A 14,406-nucleotide genomic window follows, 5' to 3' on the forward strand; every position below is an offset into this window, starting at 1 on the left:
ATGATCCATTCATCCTACTGCAGGGTATATGTCCAAAGGTTGGAAATTCAGTATATTGAAAAGACAAATGCACTCCTATATTTATTGTAGCCCTATTCACAATAGCCAAGATATGGAATCAACCTAAGCATTTATCAATGGATAAAGAAATTGCGGTACATATACACAATGGAATATTATATGGTCAAAAAAAGAATGAAATTCTGCCATTTGCAACAACATGCATAGAACTAGAAAACATTATGTTAAGTGAAATAAGCCAAGCATAGAACGAAAAACTGTACATGTTCTCACTCATATGTTGGAGCTAAATTTTAAAACAATTGATCTCATGAAGACAGAGAGTAGAATGATCGTTATCATAGGCTGGGAAATGTAGTGGGGAGTGGGAGAGAAAGTAGGAATGGTTAATGGGTGCAAAACCACAGTGAGATAGATAGAATGAATAATATTTGATAACACAACAAAGTAACTATAATCGGCAATAAGCTACGGTACACTTAAAATAATTAAAATAGTGGAACTGGAATGTTCCTAACTCAAAGAAATGTTAAATGCCTGAGATGATGGATAACTCAATTACCCTGATTTGATTAATTCACATTGTATGCCTGTATCAAAACTTCACAGGTACCATCTACAACAGATATACAACTGTTATGTATTCATAATAATTAAAATATTTTAAAAAAAGAACGGAGAATTGGGAGGATCCTCAAATTTTTTAATGTGCTTGCAATTGTTCTCATTCAATAAATTTCTTCCTCGAAAAGTGCCTGTATTAACTTTTCTTTCCCTAGTGATCTGGGAGTGGAGGCTTTAGTGTCAGACCAGTGTTCTTTTTATGTGCAAGTAAATCACTTGACTATATTTTTTGTCCTTATGTTATCATGAATATTTCAAATGAATTTTATATGGTTCATATTTATGGTTTGGGAGCTATTTCACATTTTGGCTCATTGCCGCCTCATCTGCATATACCATATCTCAGCTGATGTTGATTGGTCTCATTTACATATTCATCATGTTCCTATTTTCAAAGATATTTTGTTATAAACTGGCTTTTTCCCCCTCCAGTGTTATAATAACACATAGATGTGTTTTTAAATTGCACTCATTTTCATACGTAATTTTTCTGGTTGCCATAAATCACCACATTGTCACTTACTTCCCCCACCCTATTCAGAGTAATCTTCACACTTTATACCAACCTGACATATGGCTTCAAAGTAATTAAAGACAATGTAAACAGTTTACAGTGCACTTTGCAAAGCCACTTCACATTGCAGAGAGTTTAATGATTTCCTTTCCCCCTAGCAAGTCCCAAAGCAAGGAAGAATAGGGAGGTTTGAGGCAGTGATGCTGAAAAAAACTAAGGTGGGAATAGCGGCTATTTCATTTCTCATGGAGAAGCTCCTGCTCCTTGGAAGCAGAGGCAGCTGGGTTAATCTGAGTTAATGAATGAGGAAGAATCAAGCAAGGATTGTGATGTGTACTTTCAGTCATTCTAATGGAAGGGAGAAGAACTAAACTCATCAAATGCCCATGTTGTGCCAGACACTGAGATTGGGTATTAAGGGGCCTTAACAATAGTATTAAATATGCCTTATTATTGACATTTTACGGCAGAGGAGATGACAATCAAAGAGGTTAAAACACTTGTACTATATGGGGGCAGATCTGAAGGGAGAAGGAAATAAAGATGTGTGAACTCAGAATCTCTACCAGCTAGTCTAGTTCCACATAGATGAAGTACATACCATTCTGGAATATCCTTTTTTATTGTTTGCCCACTGTGTTACCTTGGACACAGAATTCAATTTCTTTAAAACTGTTTCCCCATCTGTAAAATGGCACTAATGATGGTACCTATCTCTTGTGTGACTGTGAGGTTGAAAAACTGAGTAGGGAAAACTGCAAAACACTGGTAAAAAAAAAAATTGAAAGGGACACAGAGAATGGAAATATATCCTATGTTTATGGATTGAAAGAATATTGTGAAAATGATCATCCTACTAAAAGTGACCGATAGATTCAATGCAATCCCTAATCAAAATACCAATGACTTTCTTCACAGAAATAGAAAAAGGTAATCCTAAAGTTCAAATGAAATCACAAAAGACCCCAATTAGCCAAAGCAGTACTGTTAAAAAAGAATAAAGCTGGAGGCATCACACTACCTTCATAATGTACTACAAAGATACGTTAATCAAAACATCATGCTACTGGCATGAAAATCAACCCATAGATCAATGGGATAGAATAGAGAATCCAGAAATAATTCCATGTATTATTTATAGCCAACTGATTTTTGACAAAGGTGCCAAGGACTTTCACTGGGGAAAGGATAGTCTCTTTAATAAATGGTGCTGAGAAAACTAAATATCCATATACAGAAAAATGAAACTAGACCCCATCTCTCACCATATACAAAAATCAACTCAAAATAGATTAAAGACTAAAATTTGTAACATCTGAAACCATGAAACTACTAGAAGAAAACATAGGGAAAATGCTTAAGGAAATTGTTCTGGTCAAAGATCTTATGGAGAAGACCTCAAAAGTATAGACAACTAAACCAATAATAGAAAAATGGAATTATATTAAACTAAAAATCTTTTGTACAATAGAAACAATCAGCAGAGAGAGAGCCCACAGAATGGAAGAAAACATTTGCAAACTATTCATTTGACAAAGGATTAACATCCAGAATATAAAAGAAAATCAATTCAATAGGAAAAAATAATCAGATTTAAAAATGGGCAAAAAGTCTCAATAGACATCTCTCAAAAGATATACAAATGGCCAACAGGCATATGAAAAAATGCTCAACATCAATAATAAGCAGAGAAATATAAATCAAAACCACAATGAGATATCATCTCACCCCATTTAGAATGGCCATTATCAAAGACAAAATAAATAATTAAATGCCAGGGGAGGTGTGGAGAAAGGAGGATACTCTTACACTATTGGTAGGAATTTAAATTAGTACAGCCATTAGGAAAAACAGTATGGAATTTCCTCAAAAAACTAAAAATAGAACTACCATATGATCCAGCAGTCCCACTAAGTAGATATATATCCAAAGGAAAAGAAATCAGCATGTCACAGAGATATCTGTACTCCCTTGTTTATTGTAATGCTATTCACAACAGCCATATATAAAATCAACCTAAGTGTTCATCAACAGAGAAAATGTGGCTCATATATAATATATATATTTATATACACACATACAATGGAATACTATTTAGCTATAAAAATAAACAAAATCCTATCATTCATGGCAACATGGATGAGCTTGGAGGATATTATGTTAAGTGAAATAAGGTGGGCTCAGAAAGGTTCATAATGCATATTCTCATTCATATGTAGAAGCTAAACCAGTTGATCTCAAAGGAAGAGAGAATATAATAGTAGTTATTGGAGGCAGGGAAGTGTGTGAGGGAGGGGGTCAGCCAAAGGTTGGTTAACAGATACAAAAGTACAGCTAGATAGGAGGAATCAGTTCTGCTGTTCTATAGCACTATAGGGTAACTAGAATTAACAACTATATTATATATTTTCAAATAACTAAAAGAGGAAATGCTTAATGTTTCCAAGACAAATAAATTATAAATGTTTGAGATAATGGGCATGTTAATTACCCTGATTTGACCATTACACAATGTATATATGTATTGAAATATCACACTGTACTCCATAAATATGTACAATTATGTGTCAAAAATAACAAAAGCAAAAAATAAAGAAAAATCTATTTAACACACAGAACAAGAAAAAAATAAAAGAAAAAAGCAGTGTTAACCTATGGAGTGTGTGTGTGTTTCTATAGTGGGGCAGATGTGGAAGGTGACAAAATTCGATATGAATTTGAAAATATCACTCTGGTTTCTATGTTGAAAATGGATAGAAATGAATAGGGGTAGGGAGAGCACGCTGGTGGATGGGGACAGCACTAGTATAAGGCTGCTACCATTATCCAAGCGCTGTGGTTTGAGCATTTTTGTCTCCTCCAAATTTCATGTTGAAACTCAATTCACAATGCAACCCTATTGGGAAGTGTGGCCTTTGGGAGGTGTTTAGGTCATGAAGGCTCTGCTCTCATGAATGGATTATTGTCTTTCCAAGAAGGGCATTTGGGGGTGGGCTCATGCTCTTCTGCTTTTGTGTCATCGAGGACACAACATTTGTCCCCTTTTGCCCTTCTGCCTCTGTAATGTGAGGACTCAATATCAAGGCACTCACCAGATGCCAGTGCCTTGATCTTGGACTTCCCAGCCTCCAGAGCTGTGAGAAAATTAATTTCTGTTCTTTATAGATTACTCAGTCTGTGGTATTCTGTTATAGCAGCACAGACAGACTAAGATATCACAGAAAGATTATGGTAGCTGGAGGAGATAAGTGGACAGGTTGGAGGTGTAACAAGGAGGTACAAACAACAGGACTTTTTGGTGTACTGTAATACAAAATTACATTACATTCTGACCTTGACCTTAAAGAATGATCAAGGAATCTGAGAAAACTCATAAATTCTGAATACAATCTGAGAAACATGCTTGAAGTTCTATGAACACAGGATTATAGTCTGGAAGCACTGGGAAAGTTCTGAAAAAGGCTCTATAGAGGAATCAACATTTCATCTGGCCCCTGAATGAAAAGCAGGACTTTATCAAGTAGAATTTTAGGCAGAGGGACAGCATCTATATAAGAACAGTGTGAAAGTATATTTTGTTTATCTGTTTACTCTTTCATTCATTCCCCTGCAACTGTTAATATTTTTTGATCCCTCTATGCACTAAGCATTGTCCCAAGAACCATCTGTCACATTCTAAATAAGCAACATGATGCTTGTTAATGCTAGTGCTTGGGGAATGGAAAATTGTCCCACTTGGTGAAATCATGGGAGACAAAGGGTTTGATTTCTGTGCCAGGGACTTAAGTATTTAGTAATGAGGGTCCCCAGAAGTTCTTCTGCAAGGGAATTGTTCTGGTAGCAGAGTGACAGGAAGATTGGAGCTGGGATAGGCAGGGCAGTAGGCTATGTAAATGCTGATGAAACTTTGGACCTTACAGCAGCAGGAGTGAGTAGGGGCCTGCATTCCAGAGTACAGTTGAGGGGCGGGCAATAGGACTAGAGGAATGCCTGGGTATAAGGGATAGAGACGTCATGTGAGTCCAGGGAGGCTTATGATTTTCTTGCTTGGGAATCTGGGAAGATGAGGATGCTATTTATTGGGCAATATGAAAAGATGGGAAATACAAGGATAAGGATGATGAGCTAGTTCTATATATGTTAAATTTCAGGTATTTTCAGTTCAGTCAGGTGTAGATGTTTAGGCATCTCATCATTTCAAAACAACAATTATGGACTCAGAAGAGAGGTTGCAGGTGAATGTTTAGGAACCCTTGTAGTAAAACATTCTTCAATGAATAATGGTTTTGGAAGGGGTAGGCCTATTTAAAAAAATGCCCCAAAGTGGAGCCCTGGAATATCTAAACTTTTGAGGGATAGTTGGGGACATGAAAGATGATGAGAACTGCATATGGGATAGTCTTGGAGATTAACAGAGAGGCAGGAGAGTGTGTTGTCTCAAAAGTTAAAAGGGGAAAGGATGAAGGATGTTGGGAAGAATGACATTAATGGTCAACGAAATCAAAAGCTACATATAAAGGCAGTACTAAGAGGACAGAGTAGATATCATTTGATCTGGCAGATATGGTATTGTTGGGACCTTGGATAGAATAACTTGATAATGTTGAAGAATTTGTGGCTACATAGCAAGTGGGCAGGCTGGGGAGTGATTGAAAAGAAGACAGAAAGGCAGTAAATGCAGGCTCCTCTTTCAAAAGAGTGGTCGTGATGGGAAAGAGAAAAAGGCAGCATGGTAGGAAGGTGGAAATTATACAGGAAGCTTTTCTTTCTCTTTTTAAAATGAATGGGTGAAACTTGGTCATGTGTGCAGAACGAAGAAAGGAGGTCTGCGATTTGTGGAGAGGGAGAGACTGAAGAAAAAGCCTGTATTAAGTTCAGGAAACTGGTTAACAACTAGAGGAAGACAAGTGAAGGGGAATGGCGATGAGAACTTGTCAGTGACCAAGAATAGAAGGTGAGGCAATGGATGGAGTTAAGCATATAGACTGCAGAGTACAAAAGTGTCCCCAGAGTTCAATTTAGTGTCAGGCCCTCTGCTTTTGAAGCCTTACGGTACAAAAAGTCTTAAAAAATAAGATCAATTTAATATTATGTTTGGCATCTCACTGTGTCAGTATAGGCTGATTAATGAAGACATGAGGTGGAAATGGACAAGCTGTGTCTGAGCAAGCTGAGCTCCTGAGCCAGCTGCTCTGTCTCTTGGATTATTGCTGTCAGCTCAGCTCAACCATCGTACCACCTCATGCCACCGCGGGAGGGCCGCGTCTGACGCTGTGCCCCCAGTGAGGGGTCAGTCACACTTGCTGGATTAAATTTGATTAAAGTGGATATTTGTGAAATCTGATATTCCTGTCTTTAGGATATATTTCTATGCAATTGTAAGGATGTTTGGGAGGCACAGTTATAGCCAATAGTCAGCTGGTCTATGTTAGCTCCAGGCAGGGCAATGGCAACATTCTCCAACTCTATTCCTGGAAGACTGCAGGTCTTCAACTGAGCTCTCATCCAACATAGGGATGGAAATTAGAGATCACTTAAGTCCCCTTTTAAAGCCCCTGCTAACACAGATGAGGAAACGAAGCCCTTGGAAGATACATTGTTTTAGTTAAGGTTGCACAGTAAGTTTATATTAAAACTAACACCTAAAGCCAGCATTCTGACCACCCTGCTTTAAGCAAGTGGCTTAATTGCTGAAAAACATTGCTACTCTATTTGTATTCCTTTTATTAATGGATACCTTTTTCTCATTTCCTCAGACCTCAGCAAGTAATATTTTTAAAGTGGGGTAAAAGAACCAAGAGGCAAAACTGAATGACTCCAAGAAGGAGAAACATGTGAACTCGAGAGTTGCTTTCTTCTTATAGCAAAAAAAAGATTATTCCCTTTTGTATACTTCATCTACCCATTGCTTCACTTACTGGCATTTAAGTCCTAACTCCCAGCTGTGTCACTGTAGGAAACACATCTCCTTGGCACTAGGGATCAAGAACCTTCAAAGGAGTGCAGGTTACTTTAAGTGTGGCAGGAATTGTTCTGTTTTTCACTACCATATCCCACTTTGAGAAAACTGTATTTGGAGAAAACCCTAAATTAAACCAGCCCATTAAGAAGTCAATGTTGCAATAACAAAGGAGTCTTCTCTGTCAGTATTGTAAAATTTCCTAATACTTTTAAACATTTATATATCAATTACCACTTGTCTGCATACATGGCTTGGGAACAAAAAAGTCTAGAGAATCTCTAAAGCACAAACGTTAGACTCTGCTGTCAATTTAAAAAAAATAATCAGAAATAGTAGAAAGTATCTCTGAAAGAGAATGAATGTTAGCAGGAAAAAACAGGCTTTGGTTTATGAAAATTCACACACAGGTACTTTGGGAGAAATGCTTTATACCAAAAAAAAAAAAGAGCGGATTGCTTGAATTTGCTTTTGCTCATTTCAATGGCCACAATAAAGGATTCCACACTGTCACTTAGGAACCATGGTTAAGAAAATAAAATGGGAGGAGACGCAAAAAGTTGGCTTGGCCCTGTCAGTCTGGCTTCTAAGTACAGAGCACATGCTAGATATGATCTGAGGTTGCCGCCTATAGCCCACTTAAAGCATTTACTCACAGCTGTGTTGGGTACATACATTTTCTCCAGGTCCCCAAATCCTGAAAATGCGCCTTTTGGGATGACTCGAAGTTTGGTGAGGACAAATCTCCTGAAAAGAGAGTAGACATGAAATATCACATTAAATAAGTAAGTGAGTACCTAATGTATAATATCACCTAACAGCTAACATATACTAAGTGCTTACTACAAGAATAATGGTGGTTGAAATTGCTTTTGCATTCTCTTTCTTCATCCTCTCCAAGAAGCAGTGATATTGGCACTATTATTCTCTGCATTTTGCAGAAGAAAACTGGAGTTTAGAGAGAATAAAAAACTTACACAGGGTCACATGGCTGATACATGGCAGAGATGGGATATGTACCTTGCTTGCCCCCACCACTCTTTTGTCTTCTGTAGCCCTGTGTGAGGCCCCTTTTCTTTCTCTACTCCAATCCCAAACACCTCTTCCTTTATTATCATTCTCAGCTGACCTTGCTTCCTATTCCAAGGGAAAATAAAACCAACAGAAGAAAACTTCCTCCTGCTCTCAGATGGCTCACTGCCTGATCAACCCACTCGTACCTGTGGTCTATACTTGCCGCCTTCCCTTCTGTTACCATGGTGACCTGTCCAGGGTCCTGCCTAAGAACAGCCCCTCTGATGTGCACTGGGTCTCTTCCTCTTCTCTTCTAATCCCAGTAACCCCTGCAGTAATTTCCCCTTTCTTTCATAGATTTCACTCACCTATTTTCCCTTCTCTACTATGTAATGCCCATTAATATAAAAATGTGCCATGATTTCTCCCATTTATAAAAGGTCATCTCTTAACCTCAGCTGCCTCCAGCTTTGCCATTTTCTTCTGCTTGAAATACTGTCTTACACTTGCCTTGAAATTCCTTTCAATGGCTCCTCATCTCAATCAGGAAAGCTCCAAATTGTTTACAATGGCCTTCAGTACCCGAGAGGAGCTATCTGTTCTCTATTCCCATAGTTCCTCTCTCCTCACTTTTGATAATTCTGCTTTGCTATTTCTGATCTTGTCACAACACCCTCTTGCTATTCCTTGGGCATGTCAGGTTCCTTCTTGCCTAATGTTTCTGCATTTGCAGTTCTGTCTGGAATACTCCTCTTTCTCTTTTCCTCTGGCTTTTCTCCCTCTGGCTTTTTCTTGCTTTGTAACTCATTAATAGGGATTTGCTTTTCTTTCCACTTCAACCCCTTCCTTCCATAAGGCCATCTGTGAGTAGAAATTATAATGAAACACTGTGGACTCGGATTATTTCATAAACATTTTATTGCTTTAGCATCTTTTCATGAATTCATGTTAGTGAAATTCCTGTTTCAGATAGAATTGTTACTTAGACAATCGGGTCTTTTGTTCACCTTGTTTGTGTTTGGCTACCAGATGCAACAACTCCATGATGAAGAATCATAAGAGAGAATCCTGTGTGCTGTTCTTGCTTTGGAGGGATTTCTACACTTGTAATGCAAAACCAGAAACCTTGGAACTGTCAGAAAACAACTGTGGGCTATAGTTGATGTAATAACTATAAATCTTTTACAAGGATTAAAATGAGAAAGATCCCAAAGTACATAAATATATAACAGAAAAATTGGTAGGAACAGTTGAATTTTGAGTCTGGGCCTCAAAACTATTAGGTCATACTAAAAGCATATTCTATAAAACATGCATTTAAATAAAAGATGATATAATTTAGGATCAAAGAAGAATATCTACTTCTAAATGTTCCATTTGAAAAGAATCAAGGTTAGTTTACACTATCCTTACCCATTTAACCTTAGTTAACATATTAAGAATTCTTTTGTTCCTATTATAAGACAGAAGAATGACAAAAAACTGAAAAAAGCAGATAATAAAATTGAATTAAAATAGTCTACAAGTTTCAAGGAAATTGAAAATTTAAAGATGTTAATGATGTATACAGAGAGTAGAGTCTTGAATAGTTGACTTCTATTTAATAACAAGTCAGCTAGATAATATTTTTTGATTCAGCCCTAAACATGTACATTTTCTAAAATTTTCAAGGACCTTGCCTGTATTAAGCAGTTCAAACTTATTAACATAATTAAATCTCTTTTGAAGATCAAAATAATTCACTTATTTCAATTTCCTGGGATATTATAAACTAGATAGTTTGAAGATATTTTCGCTAAAAAGCACATGGAAGTCTTCTATAAAACATAACAAATATTATTTTAAATGCATAGCTGAACTTGCAAGGAAATATGATAAATCTTCAGGGGCCCAGAGTAAAGCAACTACGTACCAATTGGAACCTGAGTGGTAGATGCAAACCAGAATTCTAAGAGAGTCAACTGAAGCTAAGGTAACCTGGTGGAGTTTCTGAACATGGTAACCAAGGGATTTGTGTTTTGATACCAAACTGGTATGTAAGATGAGACACGGAGGAGGGAATGCAAAGATTCTTTCTTTCTCTCTTTCTTTCCTTCTTTATTTTCCTTCTTTTCTTTCTCTTTTTCCCTTTCTTTCTATAAATCACATGCATTCTAGAAAGAAAGGTACAGAAAACAGGACAGGCAATTTTCAATAAAATAAAATCAAGACATTTTCCTAACTTATGAAAGATATGAATCCTCAGATTCAGAAATCTCAACAAATTCTAGGGAGGGAAACAAAAAATAATTCCACTTCCAGATACCTGTGAATTAGAACTGTAGAGCCATAAGAGAAAATATTTTAAATGTAAGCAGAGAGAAAAAGGTAGATTATCTTTAAAGAAAAAATAATTACAAACCATTGTAAAAAATCTTCAAAATTATTAAAGAAAACTGACAATCTAAAATGCTATAACTTAGAAAATTATCATTCAAATGTGAGGGTAAAATAAAGATACTTCTGGACAAATTTAATTAGCCCCTAGTAAACTTTTAGCAAAAGAATTCCTTTAGAGAATAAGAAAATTTAATTCAGTAGGAAGGCACACATACACAAAAGGAATAGTGAATGAAGAAGTTAGTGTTTATTATTGAAGAGGCGGGTTTTCATAATACCTGGAAAACCCACCAAGTCAATAAGGAATACAAAAAAAAGAAGAAAAAAAAATTGACCAAGAACGAAGTAACAAGGCACATAGTATATACATAAAAAAATCAGTTCTTTGACAATGACTCAAATTATCTAGAAATCCATAATAAAGATAATTAACTTCCCATCCCTACCACACATATACCCATCTGGAAACCCAAAAGCTAATCAAACAAAGCAAATCAACCAAACAGCCTTTTATGTCCTACATGGGTCACAGAAGAAATCACAATAATTAGGATTTATTTGGATTGAACTATAATGAAAATACAACATATCAAACTTATAGGATATAGCTACTCTGTTAATTATTGCACAAATGTATATCTTTAAATTATTATACCAGTTGGAAAAAAGATATAATATTAATGAGCTAAGCTTCAAATACAAGAAACCAGTAAAAGAACAATGGAATTGTGGAAGCAGGAAATTGTAATGCCAATATTTAATTTTTTCTGGCTAGAACTTAAAACTCAAAAGCAGGCCGGGCGCTGTGGCTCACGCCTGTAATCCTAGCTCTTGGGAGGCCGAGGCGGGCGGATTGCTCAAGGTCAGGAGTTCGAAACCAGCCTGAGCAAGAGCGAGACCCCGTCTCTACTATAAATAGAAAGAAATTAATTGGCCAACTGATATATATATAAAAAATTAGCCGGGCATGGTGGTGCATGCCTGTAGTCCCAGCTACCCGGGAGGCTGAGGCAGGAGGATCACTCGAGCCCAGGAGTTTGAGGTTGCTGTGAGCTAGGCTGACGCCATGGCACTCACTCTAGCCTGGGCAACAAAGTGAGACTCTGTCTCAAAAACAAACAAACAAACAAAACTCAAAAGCAGTTTAATAAGAAGCATTGGTAAAATGAGAGACTATTGATAGAGCTGTTTTGAGAAGATAAACACTCAGGTAGACATTACAATTTTGTATTTAAAGTTTAAGTTTAATATACACTAACTTGCTATTTTGCAATTAAAAGGTTAAGTTTTGATATAGCACCTCTTGTATATTCCTGGATAGAGCTGGAACCCATTCTACTAAGTGAAGTATCTCAAGAATGGAAAAACCATCACCACATGTACTCACCAGCAAATTGGTATTAACGGATCAACACCTAAGTGGACATATAGGAGTAACATTTATCGGGTGTCGGGAGGGTGGGAGGGGGGAAGAGGGGATGGGTATATACGACCAAACAAGTAAGATGTGCAACGTTTGGGGGATGGACACCCTTGAAGCTCTTACTTGAGGGGAGAGGGGGGCATGGGCAATATATGTAACCTTAACACTTGTACCCCCATAATACGCTAAAATAAAAAAATAAATACATAAACAAATTAAAATAAAAAAGGTTAAGTTTCTTCATAAGTTTATTACTAAGATCAGTAAGGACTTTCTTATAATAGTGAAAGGTTTAGTATAATGATTTCAAGGGCTCTTGACTTACAACTTTAACATTTTTAAATGATTATTACAGAAATCTATGCTTATTTAAATGTTTAATGCAGAAAACTGAATTTGCTGTTTAAAGTTGTAAATTCTACTTATAGAAGTTTTATTTTAACCAGCAACCTTCAGATAATTATGACCTTGCTAATCTAGTTCTAATTAATTAATTCAAAGGTATGTGCAGATTTCCTTTATATCAGGAACATAGGTAAAGGCATTATTCTTGATCAATTTTCATTTCAGAACTAAAGTAAACGAGAGTCTAACAGATGACCTTTAAAACGCATTGCAAAATTTAAATTTGCCTTGAGAGAGTAAACCTAAAGAAAGTACAGAGAAAGAAAGAAAGGTAAGAGAAGAGTAGAAATGAATTAAAAATGGCAAGAGGAGTGACAAGACCAAAAGCTAATTCTTTGGAAACATTAATGGAATAGAAAGAAAATGTGTCTATACTGACTGAGCAAGAGGAAAAAAAAGTGAGAGAGGAAAAAGTCCTGAAGCAAGAAGAGGCATGAAAAATGGCACCTACCTACAGATATAACAAGTGTTAAATTAGAGAACTCTAAGAATAGTTTTATAACATTAGATTTGAAAAATCAGATAATATGAATAATTTTCATAGAAATGTATAATTACAAAAAACTGACTCATGAAGATACAGAAAACTGAATACATCTATAGCTATAAACAAATGGGTAATTTAAAAGCTGTGCAACAAAAAACAAGGTCAGCCTCAATTGATTTTAGAAGTAAAGTCTATCTCTTTAAAGGAATAAAAAAAAAATACCTCAGTCTTGTACAAACTATTCCAGAGACTAGTAAAAGAGGGAATGCTCTCCAGTGGATTTTATGTGGCCAGTGTAACAAAAGCCAGACAGGGACAAGAAAAGAATTGAAACATTTAGACAATAAAATAATGAAAATAATATAGTGATAATGTATATCCAGTAGAGCCTAAACAAATAATACATAATTATTATTTGGGTTTGTCCTAGAATTCAAGGTTTGCTAAATATTAGAACACTCTATCAAAGAAAATTTCCATATCGAGAAATTAAAAGAGAAAAGCCACATGATTTTCTTAGACATAGAAAATATGTATGGTCACAACTGAAACCCATTCATGATAAAACCTTTTGACAAATAAGAAAAAGGAGAAATATTCTTAGTCTGATAAGGAGTAAAATCATCAAACACTAAAATAAATATAGTCAATGGTGAAATGTTAGACACATTCCATTTAAAACTGAAATGAAGCAAGAAGGCCTACCATTACCTCTTCCGTTTGATACTGTGCTGGATGCCCTAGCCTGCACAGTAAGAGAAGAAATAGAAAAACATATATCTGGATTACTAATAAAAATTGTCATTATCTACAGAAAATCTGGCAGGGGTGAGGAACCTGCAAACATAAGGCCGTGTGTCCCTCCAGATCCCTAAGTGCAGCCCCTCAACTGAATCCAAACTTCACAGAACAGTTCTGTAAACTTTGGATTCAGTCAAAGTCTGCACTCAAGGATCCAGAAGGCCACAAGTTCCCCACCTCTACGAGTCTGTAACCAATTTAAGAGATCACTATTACAACTAATAAGAGAATCCAGTCAGGTAGTTGCTATATGATTAGCAAACAAAAATAATACCCCTCATATTAAAGTATATCAATTATCATAGCCACAGAACTTTTATAATATCAAGAAATTAATCTAAGACTAAAAAGACTCAAGGATTTAGGGGTAATAATCAAATACTTAATTGAAAAAATTAAAACAACCCTGAACAAACAGAAATAGCACATTTATAAATGGGAAGTTTCAATATTGTGAGGATATTAGTTTTAATCCACATTAATATATAAATTCAGCATAAGACCCATCTAAGGCACAATAATTTGTTTTGGTATGGGTGTGTGGAAACTGACAAGGTGATTGATATTCATATGAAAGAGCAACTTTCAAAGAACAGCCCAAGTAATTGTAAAGAAGTAGAACAAGACTGGGGGAGGTGGTATATCAGGGAATATGACTTTTATAAAGTTACAGTGATTAAAATTCTGTGATACTGATAGGGATTAAAAAAATAGACTAGTGGAAGAGAATAAAGAGCACAGAAATAGACAACAAACAAAAGAAAATGACAGGGTACCAT

At 36.0% G+C, this 14,406-nt stretch overlaps 1 protein-coding gene across 1 annotated transcript in view; it reads right to left on the reverse strand.

The window, feature by feature from the left end:
- Positions 1 to 14,406, reverse strand: part of FSHR (follicle stimulating hormone receptor) — a 209,614-nt gene that overhangs the window by 97,651 nt on the left and 97,557 nt on the right. Inside the window, exon 2 of the mRNA XM_012755341.3 lies at positions 7,794 to 7,865. Coding sequence (XP_012610795.2) covers positions 7,794 to 7,865 — 72 coding nt within the window. The remainder of the gene's footprint in view (positions 1 to 7,793; positions 7,866 to 14,406) is intronic.

The sequence above is a fragment of the Microcebus murinus genome, chromosome 3, assembly GCF_040939455.1.
Source record: "Microcebus murinus isolate Inina chromosome 3, M.murinus_Inina_mat1.0, whole genome shotgun sequence".
Classification (NCBI taxonomy): Eukaryota; Metazoa; Chordata; class Mammalia; order Primates; family Cheirogaleidae; genus Microcebus; species Microcebus murinus.